This window comes from Schistosoma haematobium, chromosome 2, assembly GCF_000699445.3.
Source record: "Schistosoma haematobium chromosome 2, whole genome shotgun sequence".
Classification (NCBI taxonomy): Eukaryota; Metazoa; Platyhelminthes; class Trematoda; order Strigeidida; family Schistosomatidae; genus Schistosoma; species Schistosoma haematobium.
The window spans coordinates 1,844,623-1,870,853 of record NC_067197.1 but is presented as its reverse complement, the minus strand read 5'-3'; the positions used below and the strand labels follow the sequence as shown (position 1 = coordinate 1,870,853).

The window sequence follows — 26,231 nt, the reverse complement described above, 5'->3', positions numbered from 1 at the left end:
ATCCCGATATTACTCAACTTAGATAACAGCCAGTTTAGAGGAACTTTGTCAAAAACCTTACTGAATACAAGCTATATCAATGGGTGACTTTTGATAACGGTCGCTTTCACTTGACAGATTTCCCTATTTTTTGGAACTACTGGAAATCCGGGGAAATTTTGGGGAACTTTGAGGTATCCTGGGAAAATTTTTGGGAAATCCCCAGTCAAACCCAAGCTCCCAATTTTGACCTATTTTGGGGAAGCCGCTATAGTAAACTTTAGGGAAATGGCACAAAAACCCCAAAATTTCCCAAGACCTGGGGAAATCCCCCAATATTTCCCCCAAATTCACCTTTAACTTTGGTCAAGATCATTTGACTTCGGGAGTTTCCCCAAAATACCCCGAGATTGGAAGTTCGGGAATAACCTTGACCAGTGTTAAAGGGGAATTTTGGGGGATTTCCCCAGGTCTGGGGAAATCTTGGGTTTTAGTGCCATTTTTCCAAAGTTTACTATAGCAGCTTCCCCGAAATTTCCCCAAAATGGGTCCAACTTTCCCGGAAATTGGGAACTCAGGTCCCCAAAACTTTCTTTTGCAGTTTCTCCAGAATTTACCCAAAACGGGCAGCATTTCTACTGAATTGGGATCTTGAGGGATTTCCCGAAAATTGGGGGAAAACTTCCATATTTCTTACGACTTTGGGGAAGACCCCGAAATGGGGAAATTTGTTGAATGGCACACCCAAGGTCTATTTCAGTCAGAAAACTATCTTGGATACTCAGAAATGTTTACAGATAACCATATGTAAAATATATATGTGTGGTTCTAATATACTTCATGATTAGATCAATTAAGGCTTACAATCAACGTGACACCAAAACAACTACGTCTAATCTAGAACCCGTCAAAGGTACCGCCGAATGAAAGGTGTGAGCACTTGAAGGAAACTGTAGTAAGATGATTTGTGCGTCACATCGACAATTCATGAAGTTTTGCAGAAGCGGTCAAATCGAGACTCTTTTAGGTTTGGATTCAGTTAAGCCACGCTATGTCTGATAATGTCCATTCTTCTAGTAACGAAGACGATGTCGTGATGATGCATGATATAGGACGAATCTTCAATGATATCATGTTATCGCGACGACTTACAAGTTGGGACAATTTTGAGACCTGTTTGAAAGAACTACATAAGGTATACTATATATGACTTCTGTGGTTGATAATTATTTCTGTAGTATGCTCATACTAAGTACATCATCTCAGTGTGTAAAAAAACAATGATGACACAACTCTAAAGTATTTCTTCGTGAGATATGTCTGTACATGTGGACGTAAACGCAGTTCCCCGATCTCTCAAGTGTGAGAAAATTTCCGGGAAACCTCCAAAGTCAAATGGTCTTCGCCAAGGTTAAAGGTGAATTTAGGGGTTTTGGTACAATTTCCCCATGGGTTACTATAGCGGCTTCCCCAAAATGGGTCAAATTTTCCCTAAAATTGGGAGCTCAGGTCGTCCGAGTAAGATGTTGTGTTTCTGATGTAGATGGTGATAATTATCATCATTCTTCCGAAGAGCATGCAACTTCTAACTCACCACCACGACCTAGACAAAGACGATGTCGGTCATCTACGTGTGTTTTATTTCGAAACATTGGCATTGTCAATCCGGATTTCGGGTTCGTGTAGTAAATGGTGAACTAAACGTCACCTATATTAAGACCGTTCGCAACCATCCTTGCACAGAAGGATATATTTTTTTAGATCCTTCAAGACGATAGTTGACGTCAAGTGAACGTTTCTATTGAGTAATACGCCGACTCGTAGCTTACGGCATCTGGTTTCTTGGAAGTTCCATAAACAGCTTACCAAAGGCGATATCGCCAAAATGCATCCACAGTTTTACCCAGGTTGTTGAACTTACATTGTAACTAATTGAGTTCAGACACTAAAAATATCAATGACATTTTACAGGGCGTTCAAGCAAATGCTAAAGTTAAAGTATTCAATGAACATGGGAACATATCTATGATCTGCTTCAGTCGCAGGGAGCAAATAGCTATTTTCCACGAGTTCCCAGAGGTAGTGTGTAATGAATAGACTTATCACACCAACAAAGTTGGGTAAGTAACGAGTAGTAATGAATTTATCTTGAAGTTTTCCATGGTTTCAGCTAGTGGCTACTGACAGTCTTGGGCAAGGGCACACTGTGATGTATGCTCTTTTCAGGCGGGAACGACGCAAGGATGTCGTAAGACCATTGAAATGCTTTAAAGAAATGATTTGCGATACGATACATGCACTTTCGTTATGGATTCAGCGGGGACCGCAATTTCAGCGGTACAGTATACGCACAGTCATGCCAACATAGTACTTCGTTCATTTCATGTCTTAAGAGCATTTTTCAGGAAGGTAATTGTTAGCTGTAATTATGAAGCTTCATCGTCAGAATCCATTGTTCTCATTGACCATAACCATGCTTCTTGATAACAAGAAGTTCTAACACTGTGATCTTTTTAGTTTTACATAAATTCATTTATATGGTCATTAAATTGTTCTTATGGCGTTACGGCAGGGAGAGTGTACTGTGCAGTCTTACGTGGCTGTGAAACAGTGATGTTGATTCACACTCTTGTGCAACAATTACCAGTTTGGCGCACACGCGATTAGTCATACATACCGTTTACCAAATGCTCTAACCTTGAACATGGTGTACTATATTTTCAGATCGAATTCCGGTCTGTTACGATAGATAAGCATTGCCGTAATTAAAAGACTGATGCGTTGTGAATGAAAACGTTTATCAAAGTTTGAATCCAGCACAAATGATCCATTAATGAATAACTTCCAATTCACAAGAATTCCTCATGAGTTCGTGTTGAACTTTCATTCAGTGTTCTACACAAAAAGTCTCTGTATTGCAAATGCAGTATCAAAACAGCCAAATAGCTTATAGTAGACAAGCGGATGTCCCTTGTCATAGCCACTATCCAACCTAAGAATTCATAATGCGTACCAATCAGGTTTGATGAATTAAAAAGTCCCAATTAGGTCTGTGAACACTTGCGAAGCCAGCTGGAAATAAGATAGGCAGGAAATAATTATTTCAGTATAAATTTTTGACAGAAACTAATTTAAAAACAGAAACCGGTATTCAATTACAGATCAAAAGTGCATTTAGCACGTCCTTTCTTTGGATAATCAATCACGCCTGTATGCTTTATCTCTTGCGTTGCTTGGGAAAGCATGGATCACAACATACGTGGCTTGTATTATTTAGTTCTTCGGACAGGTTGCACTTCGGAAACTTAGACAATGAACATATACAAAGATTACTATATGAACTTACTTTGAATCGTCCCGTGTAACTTGCAATTACTGATGCCTATTTTATTTTAGTCCCACGTAAGTTATAAGTAATCGTCATTTCCGGCATCAGCACGTAAGCTAGACAGGCCTTCGTTGATTTTCGATCATCACATGCGATATCTGGTCACCTCAGATTAAGATATCTTATTTAAGAAGTCGTACATTTTAATGCTTTGTCGCAACCGCTTTATAAAAGTACTTATTTCTGCTATTAGACATCTTTATAAGAATACCGGCAGCATAAACATTGCAACTCTGTACAGGGGGTAGTAAAGCTGCGTTATCATAGTCTCTGGTAAAATCTTCGCATAACTGCACCTCTTCCACACGAGCCTGATGTATTTCCTGTGTGGAGATATGCATGACAAACTTATATTGTAAATAGTTTTTGATGTTGTTTGTATCTAGTCTGTTAATTTTCCACAGCCTGTACATTTACAATTAAACGATTGTACGTGTTGTTTATGTGCATGACCTTGGATACACTTTCTACCAGCGCGTTACACTCATAGCATGGCACACGCTATTACCTACTAACAAATACACTACTATGCACATACCTCGTGTTTTCCATTGCTCGTGATTTTGATAACTGAACTCCAGACCAACTACCGTCTACATCTATAGACTACAACCAAATTATATCATATACTACGTTTGGTTATATCACTGGAAAGACAACAATCTTACCGGAACCATCAATCATCTATAACTGTGGTTTCTGTTACCAAACTCAACCTGAACACGCACAAATCTGCTGAATTAAGTAACGTCCCTAATTTTTATTGTGTTTATAACTTTAAGCTGATATTTATTAACATAACTGTTTGTACTTAATAACTATTATTATATTTGAGTTTATATATTGTTTGGTGGCTTAAATATCTAACTGTGGAAGGTTATATTAACATGTTGGAATGCGTTATCAACATCTATAACATATACATATATATAATTTACAACCCTCACGACAGCTAATATTTTCACCACTAATCTATCTCTGCCATAAAAGTAGAACGACATAGTGAAAATGAGCCAAAAGAGCAACAGAGAAGGTAAAAACGATAAATTCTGTCACGGAATAGGTACTAGTTGCGCAGTCTTGATAACCTGGACCATGATAAAATATTTATGACAATATATGCTTAGATCATGTTGTTTCATATATTCCATACATTTTGTTATATAATGATCCAACTATTTTCAAAAAACCAATTGTATATCTGGAAATTTCATTATTTATTAAAATAAATTCAATCAAAGCGAAAACTTGAATTGAATAAAAGAGATGATGGTAAATTTTACGGATGTACAATAATTTGATAATCATTGTTTACAGTGAGATTAATTGATAACCTTATTGAAAAAGTAAATTCATTCTGCTCAATTAAACTATTAATCATAGTTGTATTAATCTCTATTGATGACCCACTAACTCTGTGTTTTAGTTCTGAATAGTAGTGATAAGGAGAAAAACTATTGTTTCCATAAATTTTTGCTCAACGATACATTAAACGGACAGGTTGGAGAAAGCAAATAAATAATTTTCTCTACTTACCATATCAGGATAAAGTTGTGGTCGTACAAGAATTAGAAATAATGACCACCAGTAGGCCAGCATACCAGCTACACGACATATTGATCGTCTATTTTTATCAGTATTAAAGAATGTACGAAAAGCAGCTTGACTACATGTTTTGGCCGCGGATGTTTTATGCCAAGGTTTGATTGGACCAGCAAAATGCACAACTCGAACAGATCCGCCAAACTGAACCCAAGCGGATCTACTTGTATAGAATTCAAAACTTGTGTCATCTGATATACGACAAATACAGTTGTATATACAAGGTAGTCTGTGTGATATATCTCCTTCTAACCAGTTGGAAAAATATGTGTTCAGTAAACCCTATTAAAATACCAATAAGAATGAATATTATCATTGAATATTATTTTACTAATAAAATATAATTTAAATAACACTCATACCTAGACATCTGTATTTTTCTTCGGGAATTTATAACATGCAACAATCTGTTAATCGTCAGACATATAAGTATTGACATAACCGTTTCAGTTTTCCATATCATTCGACTTTTTGACCTTGAGTTACACTTCTATCTGTTTAAACTTTTGAAACAATTTTCTCATTAATAGCGTGAAAATAAGGTTATTCACAAGACACTAGATAAACAGGACTGTTCACAAACATATATAAAATGATTAACTAATAAACAATTGGAATTCAGTAGTTATGTTATGTATGGTGCTTATGGGTATTAATCAAACTAGCTCTGTAAAGAACATTCTTATTATTTGAGTTCATAAACCCTAGGAATCGGAATGCTACTTCATATGTGTAGTATTTTGCTGAGATCCGTATTAGAATCTCATTCAACAACATGTATTACTGTATTAAGAAGTCTTAATCAAATAAAATCTTGTGAACTTACTTGTTCTCTTCCATCAAAACTCCCAGAGTCAAACAACATTCGTAGAAGACCGTTGTACGTGTCCATAGAAGGCTCTAATATAAAGACACCAGAATTAAAACAGTCTGGCCACAGAGGATCAGGTGCAGCAGTAAACCCAGATCTGTTGAACAATTCATCAACGTTCTGCAAAACCTAGATTCATTAGAAAACTCACTATTAATCAACCAAAGTGAAACGTTCTGGGAAAATTACTAGTTTTTTATCTGATTTTCTTCTCATTTTAGGCAGAAGCACTTGTGATTCGTTTCATACTATTCTGAAATTATTACTATCGATGGGGCCAACTGTCACCTTTTGAGTAGACACGGCTGTCTGATTCTAATATATCACCTTGGAACGTATATGGTATACATAAGAGACGTTTGATTAGGGGAATACGAACATTAAGACAATTTTTAAAGTTTTACCATGTAAAATACCAGTCAACAAATGTCAAGACATCTCTGTATTAAAGATGAAATATGTCTGATAATTGTATATGGCGTAAAGCAAAATGAAAGTTTGAAAGCCTGATGCCAAACGGGGTACAACTAGAAATTACACATAGTTTTCAGGACCACAAAACTCTTGGCTGGTCTTCTGTAGGTCTTTGGAGGAAGATAAAATTAACTGACCAAATAAATGATTCCTATCTGTTTAACAATATGGACCGTGAGAGGTTTAAACCGAATACGGTTTGCCTGAAAATTTGACGAACAAGTTCTCGCTGACGTTATCAAAATCTGCTGAAAATAGAGATGCACCTAGGTGTATAAGAAGATCGTTTACCAGCTTGGTTCCAGCGAAGATAATAAAATGCTTAGGTCTGTTTCAATAATTATGAAACACAAGAGGTTCTTTAGATGCTTAAACTCCTGACTAACACACCGTTTTTGCTTTTTAGGAGAATACACTAAGAAGACAACCCTAGAAAGAGTTAAGCACTACGCTGAAAGAATTCAGGGTCGAATCCTCTATGTCCTAACGAGTGACCAGATACTGGAACTGCTTACTCAGACATGTGACATCATTTTTATCATTAAAAACCTTTAGGACAAAGTCAGTGTTAAACGTAATATAGTATAGGGTTTAATGGAAGTCAGCTGATCTAATATTTTTACTACTGAAACTAAAAACTTGATGGCGACTTCCGCCTGCAAAAAGCGGAAAATTGATGTATTTAGGAAACAAGTATGGGAAATCTATTTGGCTCGAATGACAAAAAACTTTGAAGCCTTACCAGAGTATCAGCATCCATAAATACAACTTTGGTAAACTGAGTAAGACTCCAAACCTGAATTTTTGTGAATGTTTCAATGAGCTCTGTTCTACCACCAATAACAGGCAGACTCCAGCCTTTGGTTATAACTGGTTGTACTTCGATTACATTATCATAAGTGCTGCAGAGCAGTTGTCTTTAGAGGTCAGTGATATATATGTCACAACTTACCTCATCTGTGATGAGAGACCAGGGGTTACAAGAATGGTAAGCTCTTTAGACGTTTCTGATTGTTTTAGGGATGCTGCTAAAACAAGTGCACCCACACAGTATTCATCATTTGTTGCAAGGGTAACAAACGATTCTCTACCCATTTCTAATCAACTGTAACCGATCACATTGGGATTGTAAATCGGACCTGTCACAGCCACTAGTACAACTAATGTAACAAATTAAAACAAAACTGTATCATGTTATGCAATTGAGGAGTGATTATTATTCAATAGAAAACGAATGCTGCAAACTTAAAACATTAGCTATCGAGATTGAAGTGGATAATGAATACTCTGTAGTTCAATTGTTGTTTAGTAATTCTGTTTGTGTTAATGCAGAATCATTGATCAGTGAACATCTTCTTAAGTTACTAAGACACTTTTTTTACACAAAATCTGCCGTATATTCAGCCAGGCTATTTTTCTAACTTGGCTCTATCAACCACTCAGTCTACACAGTGGATGCCAAGAGTTTCATATCTGATATGAGTAGCTATGTCACACTGATTTAGGAACTTTCTCATACGAATATCTTATCAAAAATATCACAGGTTGACACTCTTCCGTTTTGTCCTAGACCCATTTGAAACCTCACGCGAATATCATTCACCCCTTTTCATCTGACTTCCACTAAATAATTCACATAAGAATCAATCGAGGATACACTAAGAAACACTTAACAGTGCTTGAATAGTGAAGCATTCCTTCGGTGGTTTGGTCAACAAAAAGGTAATCCGCATAGCAGATGCGTCTCCAGAGGATACATGCAGCCCTAAACCCTGATAGAAAGTCTAAGAATTTTATTCCGAAACGAATTTGTAAAGAAAAATAATGGTATTCCGAAACCTGAAAAGAGGCTTTAATTGTGATATGGGTGGTCAAAAAGCTAACATATTCTGAGATCCACTGTCCCCACCCCATTACTACAGCCGTGAGTTCGGATTTAGAATAAAGCGGTTGGAATTTTCCCCAGAGACAACGGAATTTCCAGGGGAATATTACATGGAGAAGTACTATCACGATATTCGTATCTCGAAAGGCAGGTTAATCAAGATAACTCTATATCAGTTTATATATTGCCTTCTGGTACAATGCGATTTGCAAATCCACACTTTAGTACTTTCAAAGCTTTATAAGTAGGATGAAAAGACGTTGAAATTTTCAGTGCAATAATAGGCCCCCATGTGTTTACAGAAAGAGAAGGGAAGTATCCCTAAATCTTACATATATTAAGTGGAAATGTGTCAGTTTCGTTTCCAAAGCCTAACGAAGAATAACTTACTCGTCTGGTGTCTGACTTTTATCCTGTACGTCTTACGAAGGCAACCACTTAATCAATATTCAAAGATACCATATAGATGTATAAACCTTACTAGCTTGTTATCTTATCTCAGCAGCACTTACTGTGGCGTGTGCTACCTATATTGATATAAGTAGTACATGATATTAGTCGTGAACAGAAGGCCTGGCAGCAGAGAGACAAGGGGATCGAACAGTAAAGAATAGAAACAGGATGCAATTTGTATTAAAGTGCAAGAACAATGAAGTCTGAGTCATTTTGAAACAGTTGGTGGACATTTTGCAAATTAAGCATTTACTTTATGGTTGTTAGATTTTATTAACAAGTCCTGTGATTTTATGTCAAATACATTCGATTGTTCCCACCCGTGTTCTGCTCACTACATTACCATCTCTACACGAATAACCGAACATAGTTTGATGCAGGTTCCCTCAACATGGAAATCAGAGCTAGTAAGAAAATGAAACATAAAAACGAGAAAACATGTGCGGAAGAGCATCAAGCGTGTCACCCTACATCATTTTGGCTAAGTATAACTTCCCATGCTCTATCCGGCTGTGAAATGTTTACGTACCTGATTCGCGAGTCGTCGCCAAGTCGAAAACAAGGAAACATTTACCTAAAAAGCAAGCAAAATCGGTAAAATCTGAAGAACTGAACACTGTTTGCATAAAACAATCAAATACGAAGTGGAAGTGTACGATCATAAAGGAAGTATGTTAGCTTCTTAATACATTTTTGGTCTTTAAAACATACTGATCATCTACAAAAAGAACTTACTTCACTGCGCCGGTTAACCGTCGTCGAGGAAAGTAAGAAGCTCACCAACACTCTCCATCCAAATCTGTCGTAGACAAAACTCGTCAGTTGCTATTCATCTCTTTCATATCTGCTTCCGATTGCCGACACAGTGTATTCTTTGGCCTTCTTTTCTATTTCCTCGCACGATTCCAAGTTAGCGCTTGCCCTGTTATCCAGTCTGGTGGTTGCCATAATGTATGCGCTATCCACCTCCAACGTCGTTTCCTAATTCCCTATTCAGTTGGAAGTTGGTTTATTCTCTCACAGTAGGCTGTCGCTGATGTTATCCGTCCAAAAGATATTTAGTATTTTCCGTTAACGATTGTTTATAAATAATTTTGCCTTTTTAATGATGGTTGTGGTAGTTCTCCAAGTTTTGGCCTCATACAGTAGACGTTCGTATTAAAGATTTTGAATTCGATATTGGTTGATAGTTGTTTGAGTTCCATATGCTCATCAATTGTAGGAATGCTGCTCTTGCCTTGCCAATCCTTGCCTTCACATCTGCATCGGGTCCTCCCTGTTTATCGATGATGCTACTCAGATACGTTAATGTTTACGCTACTTCCAGAGCTTCTCCATCAAGTGTGATTGGGTCGATGTTTGCCGTGTCGTATTTGAGTATCCCACTTTCTCCCTTGTGTTTGTTGAGGCCTACTGATGCAGAGACTGCTGCTACACTAGTAGTCTTGATCTGCATTTATTGATGTGCATGGGGTATAAAGGCCAGGTTATCTGCCAAGTCCAGATCGTCTAGTCGCATCCAAGTTGTCCATTGTATCCTGTGTTTCCCCTCAAATGTGGGGGTTTTCATAATCCATCGACCACCATAAGAAACAAAAAGGAGCAATGTAAGTAGCCTTGTCTGACTCCAGTCCTCACTCGGAATGTGCTTGTTGATATTCTTCGGTGCATTTCTTTGCAATGTGGTCCGTCATATGAATTTCGTACGATGTTGACGATTTTCCCAGGTACACTGAATGTATATACATCATGCAAGTGTATGAATTTAAACACAAATTTACCCAAAAGTATAATATCAAGATGTATTTCACAGAATACAGACTCATCACCTAACACAACTTAAGTGTGCAATGACTGCCTTAAAATCGCAAGGTTAGATTTAAGAAAGTTATGTGAGTAAATGTGGCCTGATTTGAATATGGCATATCAAGAATATGTCGCAGTTTTAGTAAGGGTATCTAGAAATATGGAGAATTGACATAGGACAGTTGTAAATAAAATGACGTGGAGACTTATTCTTTGCGCATTTAAAGGAAGAACATGTTTCCAAACGAGATGTGCCACTTTTTGGATATGAGGTATTTTTATCTCAAGTCAGCATTTTCCGCATCGACTCAGTATGAATTTCGCTCAGTGTGATAGGCGTAAAAGTCTGTTCAGCATGACGAACGAAGAGTTTTGTTATGTAACAATGTAGTGTGTGCAGCTAATGTCAACAGATGTAAGTAGTATGTACGGCGGCAGAAGGTTAAGAAGATAGAGGAAAAGAGAACGAGAAAAGAGAATGATTGGTGTAGGAACGAAAGAACAATGTAGTCTGAGACCATTGACTGACATTTTTTTCAAATGAAGTATTTGCTGTTTGGTACTCAGATCTTAACAAGATGTTCTGTAGTTTTGTACTAAAGTACATTCGATTGTCCCCACTTTGTTCTTGTTCATTACAGTTCTATTGCTTTGGATGTCTGGGTGATTATATGATGTCCCGAGCCTATTATTAGTGGAAAATTATATGTAGATTTAATGACCCTAAGTAACACATCCGGATATCGAATGCAAAATTCTTTTATTTAACAGTGAAGTGATTTGAACTCAGTGTTGAGCGTTATTTTACAAGCATATATGTAACCTCTGTGTCGAAATGTTTATGTTAGGAGGGAGACTTAAGGATGAAGTCCTTATTTAGGAAGTTTATTGACACATTTATTATTCTGAATGCAAGGGTGGCATTAAGCTCTTAGTAGATGGTTAGACTTTTAGCATCAATCTGTGGAGTTCGATTGTCTTTGTACGCCTATTGTGTTTTAACGGAGCATTAGTAAATCCTCACTTTATTTTCATGTTGAAATCTCCCTCGGCCACCTAGTACGTGAAAACTTGGAGGTTCGTTCAACGGAATCTTCAGGGGTTTATGAAACTGAGTATTAGAATTGGGTAGTCTATATTGGCAACTCATAAGTAATTCGAATTATTGAAGGCACAAGTGTTTGCAAATCTCTCACCATTTTCGTTCCTTTCCCCCAGTCCGTGTCGTCCCATGATGTCTCCATATCCAGTGTTGTCCGTTCCAACCTTGGCGTTGAAATCTCCCATCAGAATGGTCAGGTCCATTCTTGGGCACTTCTGGACGATTGACTGCAGCCTATTGTAGAATTGATCTTTAGCGTTTTCATTGCAGTCGTTGGTAGGCGCATAGCATTGGATGATGTTCACTGAAATGCCCTCTGTTGGGATACTCAGAAAAATATCCCAAAAACAATTATCCGGTTATGTCTAACGCTACCCTTGAACGTCAAATGGTGTCATTTCCCTATTGGTCGTTTCCCTACTGATCAATATTTATTTCGCGTGTCATTTTCCTATTGGTCAACATTATTCAACGTGTCATCTTTCTGTTGGTCAATATTTATAGTAATCCTAACTGTATAAATATGCATTTGTTTGTAAATCATTATTCTGCTGCTTCTGACCCCATAAACGATTTTTCATCTACGGTTCGTGTTCTGATATATTGGAGATTGGGAATAGTATTGGGGTCGAACTGGGATATCAGAAGCTTGTCAATCGGTAGAATTTAGAGTAGCCAACTCGCGAAACACAATAAATTGGCGACGGAGATTTAGCAACAAGTTGGTGAATAACTATGGATCCAGCCAAATTAGAAAAATTGTTCGAACAGCAGCTGAAGCTGATGGAGATGATTACTCAGACGCATATATCTTCTCGAGTCCCAACTACACCGACGATTCCTGAATCAGTTGACGGTATTACCAATGGTATTTCAGAATTTCTTTATGATCCTGATGCCAACATTACATTTGATACCTGGTTCAGACGTTATGAAGACCTTTTAAAGTTGACTTTGCTGACAGAGATGATTCGTGGAAGGTGCGTCTTCTTCTTCGTAAACTTGGTCCATCCGAGCTGGATAAGTATTGCAACTTCATTCTACCGCAGAACCCACGCGACCGTTCATTCGACGCCACTATTCAGTCCCTTAGCCAACTTTTTGGTGATCATCACTCACTCTTCAGTACCCGATATCGCTGCTTAAAATTGGTCATGAATGAGCCCGATGACTTCCTGACCCACGTCGGTGTTGTTAACCGTGAGTGCGAACGGTTCAAGCTCAGATCCCTCACTGAAGATCAATTCAAGTCCCTAATACTCATATGCAGTCTTCAGTCACCCAAATTCTCCGACATCAGAACTCGGTTGCTTAACCGCCTTGAACAAGATCCAACACTGACACTTAATGCGATCATAGACGAATACCAGCGTATCATCAATCGGCAGCCTGACACCACTTTGGTTCAATCTGGGGGCCAGGGTGGTTCCGAAGTTCATGCTGTTCAGCACCAGAAAAAATTTCCGAGACCAACAAACTCGAGTCCTTCGAACGCCAGCGCTGTTTCTATCTCTAATCACTCTAAACCGGCTCAGAAGAAGCCCCCTCGCCATGTTGGCACTGTGGAGCCTGGCATTACGTGAAGTTCTGTCCATTCAAACAGCATGTGTGCGATCGCTGTCAGAAAGTTGTTCACAAAAGCGGCTTCTGCAAATCCAACCGATACAATAACCGTCGAAATGCACAAACGCAGCGTCGTTTTCACAAAAGCCGATTACCTCATCAAGGAGTTTAGCAGCAGTATTCCATACTCATGCCGCGACTCGACGCAAATTTCTGACCCTCTCAATCAATGGTCAGCCAGTTCGTTTGCAGTTGGACACTGCATCAGATATCACCATTTTGTCGAAAAAGACTTGGCGAACCTTGGGTCAACCTCCAATCAAACCATCCTCTCAGACAGCCGTCAGTGCCTGTGGGGGTCATCTCCGCCTCCATGGTGAACTCTATTGCTGCATTTCATTCAGAGGTACAACCTTCAATGGGACATGCTACATCACCAATTCCCCGCTCAACCTTTTAGGTTTAGATTGGTTCGAAGAACTTGGTCTCGCTGATCTTCCTATTAGCGCTATCTGCAATCAAGTCCAAACTACTGCTTCTACACAACAGCATGCTGAAGACCTTCGAAAACGATTTATTGAACTATTTAAGCCTGGTCTCGGACTTTGTACCACAACTGAAGCTGTTTTAAAACTGCAGTCAGAAGCTACGCCAGTTTTTCGCCCAAAGCGTCCAGTCCCATACGCATCTTTACCTCTGGTTGACGCTGAACTTCAACGTTTGGAAACTGAGGGTGTCCTAGTACCTGTTTCTTATTCATCATGGGCTGCACCAATTGTGGTTGTAAAAATCCAATGGTTCCATACGTATCTGTGCAGACTTTTCCACAGGACTCAACGCGGCTCTACAACAGCATCACTATCCGCTGCCGATCCCAGATGACTTATTTACTATTTTAAATGGTGGTACCTACTTTGCTAAGCTGGATCTGGCAGATGCTTACCTTCAAATTCCAGTCGCTCTAGAATCCAGAGAGTTGTTGACAATCAACACTCACCGAGGACTTTTTCAATATACCCGGTTACCCTTTGGTATCAAAACTGCTCCAGCGATCTTCCAGCAGATCATGGACACTATTCTGGCAGATGTTCCTGGTGTTGCTACATACCTTGACGATGTCCTCATCGTCGGCTCAACTGCTGATGAATTGAATACCAGAACCCACTTAGTTCTGCAACGCCTCCAGGATAATGGTTTTCGCCTTCGCCCAGAAAAATGCCAATTCTTCTTACGTTTCGTTAAGTACCTGGGATTTATCTTTGATGCTTCCGGACGACACCCTGATCCTCAAAATACTTACGCAATCCAACAAATGCCTGCTCCCACTGATGTCTCCTCACTGCGATCATTTTTGGGAATGATTAGCTACTATTCAGCATTTCTTCCATCACTGCATGACGTACGATATCCATTAAATCGTCTGCTAGAAAAGAATGCTACTTGGAATTGGTCAACGCAATGTGAGTCAGCCTTTTCAAAACTTAAAGCTGTGCTAAGTCCCAATCTTCTGCTAACCCACTACAATCCGAAACTACCCATTGTGGTTGCTGCTGACGCTTCAACGCATGGACTGGGTGCCGTACTCTCACATGTCTTTCCCGACGGGTCAGAGAAAGTGGTGATGCACGCTTCGAGAACACTAACACCTGCTGAGAAACGCTACGGCCAGATAGAGAAGGAAGCGTTAGCCCTAATTTTTGCTGTCCGGCGATTACACAAATTCATTTACGGGCGCCGTTTCACCTTGCTCACAGACCACAAGCCGTTGTTATCAATCTTTGGATCAAAGAAAGGCATTCCTGCCCATTCTGCTAATCGTCTTCAACGTTGGGCGTTGGCGTTATTGGGGTACGACTTCGACATCCAGTATCGACGTTCCGAAGATTTTGGTCAAGCGGATGCGCTGTCCAGACTTATCAGTAACCATTCTACCACTGATGAGGACACACTCATAGCCATAGTATCAACCGAAGAGGATTCTGGTGCTACAATATTAGCGAATGCCGTTCGAGCAATGCCTGTTACCGCTGAAGATGTTCGGGAAGCTACCAGAGAAGACCCGATTATCCAAGATGCTATCACCTATGTTCAGAGCAGATGGCCAGTTAAGCAGCTGAGTGGTGATATGCAACAACTAGCGAATCGTCGCAGCGCTCTCTGTATTGTTAACGATTGTCTGATGTTCGGTGATCGCGTAGTAATTCCAACAACCCTACGTTCCAAAGTCCTACGCCAATTCCATTCTGGACACCCAGGGATAAACCGTATGGAATCCATCGCTCGCAGCTATGCATATTGGCCAAATATGGACAAGCAGATTGTCGACTTCGTCAAAAGATGTTCACATTGTCAAAAAGCTGCGAAAAATCCTCCTAAATTGCCTCCAGTACCCTGGCCAAAGTCAGAAAAACCCTGGTCGCGAGTGCATATTGACTTCACCGGACCCCTAGATGGTACCACATATCTGATACTGGTTGACTCATACTCCAAATGGCCGGAGATATTGCCAATTGCGCCATCCTCTACAACTCGAACCATCAAACTCCTTAATCGGATCTTCGCTCAGCATGGTCTCCCAGAAACAATGGTAACAGACAATGGTTCACAATTCACATGTAGCCAATTCCGAGAATTTTGCCTGCAAAATTCGATCAACCATGTTCGTTCTCCGCCATATCACCCGCAATCTAATGGGCAAGCTGAAAGGTTCGTTGACACATTTAAACGAGCCATGCTTAAAGCACGACGGGAGGGGACCACAGAAGATATCATAGAACGTTTCCTAGTTGCGTACCGGACAACCCCGCATGACTTATTGCCAAACTCCAAATCCCCTGCTGAGATGCTTATGGGGCGAAAGCTACGGACAGTTCATTGTGCGATGAAACCCAAGCAAGTGGCGCAGCAAAGCCCCCAGATGAAGAATACTCGAATTCCCTACGAAGTTGGTACAAAAGTGTATGCGCGAGATTATAGACATGGATATGATAGATGGGTAGAGGGTGAAATCACAAAGAAACATGGGGACGTCATGTATGATGTCAAGGTGAACCAAGAAATCTGGACCAGGCACCACAATCAACTCAGGCCAAGGGAAGCGAAGGAGAAAGAAGCAATTACAAAACGCGTTCCACTCGACTTGCTGTTGGACACGTTTCAACTTCCGCCAATACCTCTAATAGAGACGAGTAAGTCATCTACTCAAGTAGAACATCCTTCTGGTTCTGTGTGGTTGCCTCGGAGGTCGGATCGCAAGAGAAGACACCCAAAGAAACTTCAAGTAAATCCTCGGTTACGTCGCTATTAACTTCTCCAAAGGGGAGGTGTTGGAATACTCAGAAAAATATCCCAAAAACAATTATCCGGTTATGTCTAACGCTACCCTTGAACGTCAAATGGTGTCATTTCCCTATTGGTCGTTTCCCTACTGATCAATATTTATTTCGCGTGTCATTTTCCTATTGGTCAACATTATTCAACGTGTCATCTTTCTGTTGGTCAATATTTATAGTAATCCTAACTGTATAAATATGCATTTGTTTGTAAATCATTATTCTGCTGCTTCTGACCCCATAAACGATTTTTCATCTACGGTTCGTGTTCTGATATATTGGAGATTGGGAATAGTATTGGGGTCGAACTGGGATATCAGAAGCTTGTCAATCGGTAGAATTTAGAGTAGCCAACTCGCGAAACACAATACCGTCTTTCTTTATTTTAAACGACGCTTTGATGATCCTTGGTCCATGAGATTCCCATCCTTTAAGTGCATTTCGCGCTTGTTTGGACAGCATCAACGCAACTCCTTGTGTATGTGGTACGTTTTCTTCTTCATGGCCGGAGTATAACAGGAGCTCTCCTGTAGTTAGTCGTTGTTGTCCATCTTGTGTCCAATGTGTTTCACTGATCCCAAGTACCTCTAGGTTGTATCTTCTCATTTCTGCAGCGATTCGGAAGGCTCTCCCGGTGTCCCACATTGTACGAACATTCCATGTACCCAAATAAATGGTTTCTCTGGTTGTCAGAAGGGGCATCGGCCTCGTAACTTCCGAAGGGACTCGGCTTTCATCATGAGGCGTCGTAATTCTTCTAAATGAAGACCTACTGACTCCCAGGGCAGGGTTTAAAAGGTTTGAATAATATTTTCTGGTTAGCGTTTTTTCAGCGAGTTAGTTTTCTACGGGATGGGGACGCTAACCCCATGCCCAACCCTCCTCCTTTATCCAGGCTTGTGACCGGCATTAGCCCCCGGAGGGACTCCAGGAGAACAATAATTTCACTTCATTTCGTTGATTAGCGTATCAATAGTACATCGTAGTGTCTATTGTACTCGTTCCTAATCTCAAGTGTTCATCATTCATTTAACTAAATCCCGTCGATCTTTGTTTACTTAATACGAGCTTTATTCATGTTAATTTATTAACGTATGAAAGGGTTGTCTAAAAGCACATAGTTCTCCCTGACATCTGAAGCGTCTGCTAGATGTCAGAACCAATCACGATAGGTAATAACCTAGTGCAGTTAATGCGTACCTATCAATCCGCATCGAACTTCAGACTTTTAACTGACTCGTACCAACATTTAGTCGTAACCTTTCACTATCAGTACTTCGCTTGTGGATGTAAATATAACCCAGCGACTCGAAACTCGCCGTAACTATTTGTGAACCATCTAAAACCAACATCTGAAAAGTGGATGGCCCAGAAGACTGAGCAAACTGACAAACACGTAGCAGATCCAGGGCACTAATTAAGGCTGGTGTAACCACATGGTAGCATGGTGTGGACCTCACAAGTAGGTAGGTGTTACAGGAGAACTGAAGACATTTGGTGGATTAAAACCCTTTTATTGTATATTAATAATTTACTGTGTTTTCGGATGTTTTTGTTTTACTTAACCCTTGAACTTGTTTGTTTATATCATTACTTCGGACATTTTGGTTTCCCTTTGTCGTTGGTTTGGCATTTGGTAGTTTTACTCCGGGAACCTACAAAATTGAAGGTTTGTTTTGTAATTGCTATAATTATTGTTGTTAGAACGACATTTGGTCGACTGTTTGTGAATTACGAATAAATTTGATATCTACATTGGAGTTTGGTTCTGTTGTTAATTTGGGTTCGTAAATTGCAAGTAGATCGATAGTCCGTACTTCAATAACTGGAACGAGCAAAACTTGGACGTAACAGTAGAGTAGGATACTTTTATGGACATCTGTGCTAATGTGCACAAAAATGTTAGTCTTCTTGATCCATTCATCCAATCATTGTCTTCATCCTTGGATTCTAGATGAGGCGGTTACGACTTGTTTCTTCATTACAACCTCTGTCTTTTGCCTCTCTACTAAAGTCCGTTGGTTCTCACAAACCACATCAGTGCTGTTCTTGACACTTTGGCAGTTGTGTAGTGGCACTGGACCACATAATTACTGAAATACTTAGACTCAACAATCAGGCGTCATGGCTCAGCCCCGCAGGCGTGGTCATTCTGTATGACTTGTCTTCACTCACATTAAATATATTATTTTATTTTAGGCCTAAATATCTCCTTTAGAAACTTCAGACATCATGTTGTCATTTGTTACGATACGGTGAGATAGCGTATACAATGATGTGACTTGTATATTAGGCAGTCACACCATGACATCTGCAATTTTAGGATCATGTTTATTACTAGAACAGTACTAGTAACGAAGTTTATCATAATCTTGAAGTTGCAAATGACTACCAATATGTCTGCTCACGACAAAAGTTACCTTTTGGAGTTGACAGCACAAACATTACAAGAATCGGATCACAGCCACAAATAACACTCTTAGCAATAGTTCCAGGCAATTCACCATTCTTAATATAAAATATAATACTTCCCTAAATAACCACGACACGTTTAGGTTGCACATGCCACACATGGAGCTTACAATACCGGCATACCTGAACACTTGATAACTTTAGCACCGAGTTAACCCACCCCATACAGCATTTGCTTCTCGGTACCTCAAAAGCAAATCACTGCACTTTTTGGTTCCTTTCATCCATGGTAGTGATGCCACGTTGTCTACAACTATTTAATGCAATATCACTACTTTGTTAACCATGTTCTTCAAACACTCCGGCCTTTGACACCTGCCTTTAGCCCTAATAGTTACTGAAATGACTTTTCTCATCATTACATCAAAGCACCACCCAACCATTTAATAAACCACATGATTGATACTTCCGACCTTATCTTATCTTTCATTAAGCCACCAACTCATATGGCCATATTGATCATACATCAGTTCGACAACATGAATATAAATGCGATGAGCTTACATCGTTCTTATAAGTAACACAACTCGTTATAACGCATATCGTTGAATACTACTCGTTCTTACTTTCCAACCTACGCTTATCTGATATACTAAAGGTGGAAGGAATACAACGGGACTTCACCCGCAGAATACTTAAGTCTGACTCAGTCACTGACTACAGTTCCCGATACCACATCTTAGGAACAGCACCTTTATGGGAGAGAAGGCTTAGGTCTAATTTGATTCCCTACTTCAAACTACTCAAAAACCTTGTTTATTCAACTAGTAATATAGTTCCTTCCAAAGATTCACATGAATACGAACTTGGAAACAGAGTATCTACGGTCAAAGTCGAAAAATACAGATCAAAAACTCGGGAATACGTCTTGCTCATCAAGTATGCAGTAATACGGAACAGTCTTCCCTCCGAAATAAGCATGGCAGATAAATTACATACGTTTGTGAAACTGCTTGATCAAGCCCTCACTTGCACTGATATAGCACGTACGAACACATCTGCGCCCCACTCAGACATCGTAGGCTCTCTGCATGTCTAGGCCAAAATGGACTTCGAGTTCAGTTTGCCTTATTCTTCTTACTTCGCAGTTGTATTCGTTACTTTTTCCACCCTATTTCTTCACTTGAAGTAGACAAGTAACTCACTGGACCTATCGATACTGTTCAACTAAACTCGATCGCTAAGGGACACTCACTACAACCCTAAAATTCAAGAGAACCGCACAATCGACTGCCTACCACAAGTGGTCTTACATATTACGGCGAGAAATAGAGACAGACATGAGTAAAATGAACAAAAATTAGATAGAACTGGAAAGGAAGTCCCAGGACAGAGTGGGTTGGAGAACGCTGGTCGGCGGCGTAAGTAATTAAATAATGTATATATATATATGTATTACAATAGTACATATCTATTTAACCAACTCATAATATCAAATCATTAGTTCATTAAGTTACATCCAACAGTTTAAACAGAACTTAAAATGAATCATTGTTGACATTGTATATGGACAAACATATATATCACCAAAAGACAAATCAAAAAGATAAGAAACTACATTACAAAAAAAGTTAATTTTATCAAATACTTCAATATATAATTATTCGGACAAATAGGGGGATTTGTGGAGATTGTAATAATTTTAACAACTGAATTCATGAGTTGATCTAATCTTGATCACTATTGAGAACCTGGAAACACTGAACAGATGTTTCATTTCATTATAGGACTATTCAGCAGTATATATTTACGATTTTGTGCATAGAAATTTAACATATAACCTTCAGTTTTGCGCGTGAATGCTTAACCTGTGAAACATTAAGCCAGTATCCAGGTTGTGGTAATGCCTAACTTCAATCGATCCATGATTTTGTGCAACCTTTCATACATTGTCTTAGGTGGATAACTGTCTCTACGCAACATGGATTGAACTCCACTGGTCACAGACTCTCATTAAGATTTCAGGGAATCCATCTTGAAGCTAGTCACTAGTGATTTTTCCTTTTACAATTAAGACATCCAAATTTTGTGAAATTAAGTATTTAATCCAACCAATCCATCCTACGTTTATTAATGTATGGACGACCCGGTAATATAGTCAACGCTTGACAGTCTTATTTCCTTTTATATGTATATTTTTCTTAATTGAGAGCTGTTCATTGTCATTCAGCATAAAACAATCAGTGACCACTATAAGTTAAAGTGAGCTTTTTGACTATTTCATAACTGTTAGGTCACTCCATGATGATAAATTTTGTGACAGAATCCTAAAACGTCCACTCCAACTTGAATTATTGGGTTAAGATATTGTCTGAAATGATAATCAATGATCTTATATTTGATCTTTCAATTCTGAAAGTGAAACATCACCGAAATATATCTATCTGAAGTCGAAATTTACTTTATCGTTTCAATAGTAGTACAATATATATATATATCATGATATACGAATTGGTATATGATTTTTTTACAGTGATGACCAAGACGTAATATTGATTGGTATCATTTGTTTACGTAAAATCATATTTTAGACAAATATAATATCTGATCAAAAATGGCATTTGGAAGATAAACTGTCACTGTAGATTAATAGACAGTCTATTTTTTAAATCACCCAACAGTTATATATTTTCAGTATGGGGTTATGGAGATTATTATGTTTTTGATTGAGATCATGGACCGATTGATGTTAGATCACTATTTAAAACCTGGAAGCACTGAACGGTCGTTTCGTTCTACCGTGGAAATCCTCAGCATTGTGCATCCACGATCCCGCTCGTGGGATCCGAACCCAGGGCCTCCAGTCTCGCGCGTGAACGCTTAATCTCTGGACCACTGAGCCGGCCGGTATTTGACTGTGTTGATGTCTAACCTAAACCAATCCACAAAATTACGCTACCGTCTTCCATTGTACTGAGATAGATACATGTCTTTACCCAACATGGGTTAGCTTAAGAACCCCGAGAATCCCCTAACGAAGTTAGTCACTAGTAAGCATATGGTAATTATCACTATGGGGTTGTGGAGATCATTAAGTTATTGACTGAAGTTATGAACCGATTGACGTTAGACCATCATTGAAATTACCCCTATCATTGATAAATATTTTGTCATGCATTAGTCAATAGGATTGAATTGTGTAAAAAAAAAGATGTAAACTAAATTTTATGTATAAATTTTTCATTTTTTAACTAAACTCTAAAACAATCATGCAAATAAAGATGACGACATTAAGCTTTTAGGGAAAACATAAAATATCAGTATTTAACCTCATTGTAGTAAGCAAATAATGAAAAATAAGGATCAAGCATGCTCATAACATATGGGTTATATGTTGTTTAGGTCATTATTAAAACTGTTACTTAGAATGGTATGGTGTTAGTGAAGTTAACGATCCTATTTTTGCATGCCTACTACAGAGTGCAACATATTTATACATATTGGACAAATTACTAGAAAATCCCTAATTATAAATGCCCTTAATCCTTAATGACTGGGTCTAGTAGATATAGAGTAACCAATTGTACGACACTACAACTAAATGTCTCATAAATTCTATGACATATTTAAACTAGTGAATGTCAGATAAATATCTGGAAACTGTTCAATTATATTGAACAAGACTATCGTAGCAGGACTGATGTTGTTGTTGTTGTGGTAACGATTAGAAATAGATTATTTTTTGCTATAAAGCTATTTCTCGGTAGATATCTTACAACTAGTATATCCAAAAATCAACTCAAACACTCTTAAATTTTTCTTGATTGGACTTAGAAGACCATTTGCCTTATAAAAACTTTATCTAACAGAATATGATAGGTTAGATTGTTAAGTATTAAACCGATCCTTGCATAACCAAGGATGTTTGATACTATGACAGAACATCCTCTGGTTCCGAAATGTTGTAGAAAAATAGCGACAAAAATTGGTAGTCTAGATAATAAGAAGTGTAGTCATCTTGAAGATGAAACGAGAAAGAGGTGCAGTACAGTCATTTGAGTGAAGTTTAGTATCTCTGGTCTTTCACCTGTTTCACGTAATTAGTACTACGCAGCCAAATTGTGCGATTTACATCTGTCATTTTTAGATTTCAAAACAATTTTACTTGTATTCAGTACTGTTTGTCTGATCAATTATTTGTCCAAGCATCATTCTCCACAGATTTTCCGTTTTTTAAAGTTTATCAAGTTGTCCGTACATTTTGTTATAAACTGATCCGACTATTTTCAAAAAACCAATTGTATATCTGGAAATTTCATTATTTATTAAAATAAATTCAATCAAAGCGAAAACTTGAATTGAATAAAAGAGATGATGGTAAATTTTACGGATGTACAATAATTTGATAATCATTGTTTACAGTGAGATTAATTGATAACCTTATTGAAAAAGTAAATTCATTCTGCTCAATTAAACTATTAATCATAGTTGTATTAATCTCTATTGATGACCCACTAACTCTGTGTTTTAGTTCTGAATAGTAGTGATAAGGAGAAAAACTATTGTTTCCATAAATTTTTGCTCAACGATACATTAAACGGACAGGTTGGAGAAAGCAAATAAATAATTTTCTCTACTTACCATATCAGGATAAAGTTGTGGTCGTACAAGAATTAGAAATAATGACCACCAGTAGGCCAGCATACCAGCTACACGACATATTGATCGTCTATTTTTATCAGTATTAAAGAATGTACGAAAAGCAGCTTGACTACATGTTTTGGCCGCGGATGTTTTATGCCAAGGTTTGATTGGACCAGCAAAATGCACAACTCGAACAGATCCGCCAAACTGAACCCAAGCGGATCTACTTGTATAGAATTCAAAACTTGTGTCATCTGATATACGACAAATACAGTTGTATATACAAGGTAGTCTGTGTGATATATCTCCTTCTAACCAGTTGGAAAAATATGTGTTCAGTAAACCCTATTAAAATACCAATAAGAATGAATATTATCATTGAATATTATTTTACTAATAAAATATAATTTAAATAACACTCATACCTAGACATCTGTATTTTTCTTCGGGAATTTATAACATGCAACAATCTGTTAATCGTCAGACATATAAGTATTGACATAACCGTTTCAGTTTTCCATATCATTCGACTTTTTGACCTTGAGTTACACTTCTATCTGTTTAAACTTTTGAAACAATTTTCTCATTAATAGCGTGAAAATAAGGTTATTCACAAGACACTAGATAAACAGGACTGTTCACAAACATATATAAAATGATTAACTAATAAATAATTGGAATTCAGTAGTTATGTTATGTATGGTGCTTATGGGTATTAATCAAACTAGCTCTGTAAAGAACATTCTTATTATTTGAGTTCATAAACCCTAGGAATCGGAATGCTACTTCATATGTGTAGTATTTTGCTGAGATCCGTATTAGAATCTCATTCAACAACATGTATTACTGTATTAAGAAGTCTTAATCAAATAAAATCTTGTGAACTTACTTGTTCTCTTCCATCAAAACTCCCAGAGTCAAACAACATTCGTAGAAGACCGTTGTACGTGTCCATAGAAGGCTCTAATATAAAGACACCAGAATTAAAACAGTCTGGCCACAGAGGATCAGGTGCAGCAGTAAACCCAGATCTGTTGAACAATTCATCAACGTTCTGCAAAACCTAGATTCATTAGAAAACTCACTATTAATCAACCAAAGTGAAACGTTCTGGGAAAATTACTAGTTTTTTATCTGATTTTCTTCTCATTTTAGGCAGAAGCACTTGTGATTCGTTTCATACTATTCTGAAATTATTACTATCGATGGGGCCAACTGTCACCTTTTGAGTAGACACGGCTGTCTGATTCTAATATATCACCTTGGAACGTATATGGTATACATAAGAGACGTTTGATTAGGGGAATACGAACATTAAGACAATTTTTAAAGTTTTACCATGTAAAATACCAGTCAACAAATGTCAAGACATCTCTGTATTAAAGATGAAATATGTCTGATAATTGTATATGGCGTAAAGCAAAATGAAAGTTTGAAAGCCTGATGCCAAACGGGGTACAACTAGAAATTACACATAGTTTTCAGGACCACAAAACTCTTGGCTGGTCTTCTGTAGGTCTTTGGAGGAAGATAAAATTAACTGACCAAATAAATGATTCCTATCTGTTTAACAATATGGACCGTGAGAGGTTTAAACCGAATACGGTTTGCCTGAAAATTTGACGAACAAGTTCTCGCTGACGTTATCAAAATCTGCTGAAAATAGAGATGCACCTAGGTGTATAAGAAGATCGTTTACCAGCTTGGTTCCAGCGAAGATAATAAAAATGCTTAGGTCTGTTTCAATAATTATGAAACACAAGAGGTTCTTTAGATGCTTAAACTCCTGACTAACACACCGTTTTTGCTTTTTTAGGAGAATACACTAAGAAGACAACCCTAGAAAGAGTTAAGCACTACGCTGAAAGAATTCAGGGTCGAATCCTCTATGTCCTAACGAGTGACCAGATACTGGAACTGCTTACTCAGACATGTGACATCATTTTTATCATTAAAAACCTTTAGGACAAAGTCAGTGTTAAACGTAATATAGTATAGGGTTTAATGGAAGTCAGCTGATCTAATATTTTTACTACTGAAACTAAAAACTTGATGGCGACTTCCGCCTGCAAAAAGCGGAAAATTGATGTATTTAGGAAACAAGTATGGGAAATCTATTTGGCTCGAATGACAAAAACTTTGAAGCCTTACCAGAGTATCAGCATCCATAAATACAACTTTGGTAAACTGAGTAAGACTCCAAACCTGAATTTTTGTGAATGTTTCAATGAGCTCTGTTCTACCACCAATAACAGGCAGACTCCAGCCTTTGGTTATAACTGGTTGTACTTCGATTACATTATCATAAGTGCTGCAGAGCAGTTGTCTTTAGAGGTCAGTGATATATATGTCACAACTTACCTCATCTGTGATGAGAGACCAGGGGTTACAAGAATGGTAAGCTCTTTAGACGTTTCTGATTGTTTTAGGGATGCTGCTAAAACAAGTGCACCCACACAGTATTCATCATTTGTTGCAAGGGTAACAAACGATTCTCTACCCATTTCTAATCAACTGTAACCGATCACATTGGGATTGTAAATCGGACCTGTCACAGCCACTAGTACAACTAATGTAACAAATTAAAACAAAACTGTATCATGTTATGCAATTGAGGAGTGATTATTATTCAATAGAAAACGAATGCTGCAAACTTAAAACATTAGCTATCGAGATTGAAGTGGATAATGAATACTCTGTAGTTCAATTGTTGTTTAGTA

The 26,231-nt window shown here is 38.2% G+C and overlaps 1 protein-coding gene across 2 annotated transcripts; it reads right to left on the bottom strand.

The window, feature by feature from the left end:
• Nucleotides 1-2,790: 2,790 nt before the first annotated feature.
• Nucleotides 2,791-26,231, bottom strand: GYG1_2 (Glycogenin-1). 2 transcript variants are annotated; one of them, XM_051214109.1, is made up of 6 exons: nucleotides 26,166-26,231; nucleotides 7,267-7,558; nucleotides 7,057-7,231; nucleotides 5,796-5,969; nucleotides 4,904-5,251; nucleotides 2,791-3,051 (listed from the first exon to the last, which is right to left on the bottom strand). In XM_051214109.1, the coding sequence occupies exons 2-6, from the start codon at nucleotides 7,407-7,409 to the stop codon at nucleotides 3,010-3,012; spliced, it is 882 nt and encodes a 293-aa protein (XP_051067238.1). In that variant the 5' UTR covers nucleotides 7,410-7,558; nucleotides 26,166-26,231; the 3' UTR covers nucleotides 2,791-3,009. The 2 variants fall into 2 exon arrangements, with proteins under 2 accessions (XP_051067238.1, XP_051067237.1); XM_051214110.1 differs by lacking the exons at nucleotides 2,791-3,051; nucleotides 4,904-5,251; nucleotides 5,796-5,969; nucleotides 7,057-7,231; nucleotides 7,267-7,558 and adding exons at nucleotides 20,489-20,627; nucleotides 23,509-23,856; nucleotides 24,401-24,574; nucleotides 25,663-25,837 and having other exon boundaries at nucleotides 25,873-26,231.

What these genes read in the sequence shown, in the direction of transcription:
- GYG1_2 (XM_051214109.1), bottom strand. Translation starts at nt 7,409, where the DNA reads ATGGGTAGAGAATCGTTTGTTACCCTTGCAACAAATGATGAATACTGT. An exon ending in GGTCTCTCATCACAGATGAG is followed by an intron (nt 7,232 to 7,266) that starts GTAAGTTGTGAC and finishes TGACCTCTAAAG; the next exon opens with ACAACTGCTCTGCAGCACTT. An exon ending in GTTTTGATGGAAGAGAACAA is followed by an intron (nt 5,252 to 5,795) that starts GTAAGTTCACAA and finishes GTATTTTAATAG; the next exon opens with GGTTTACTGAACACATATTT.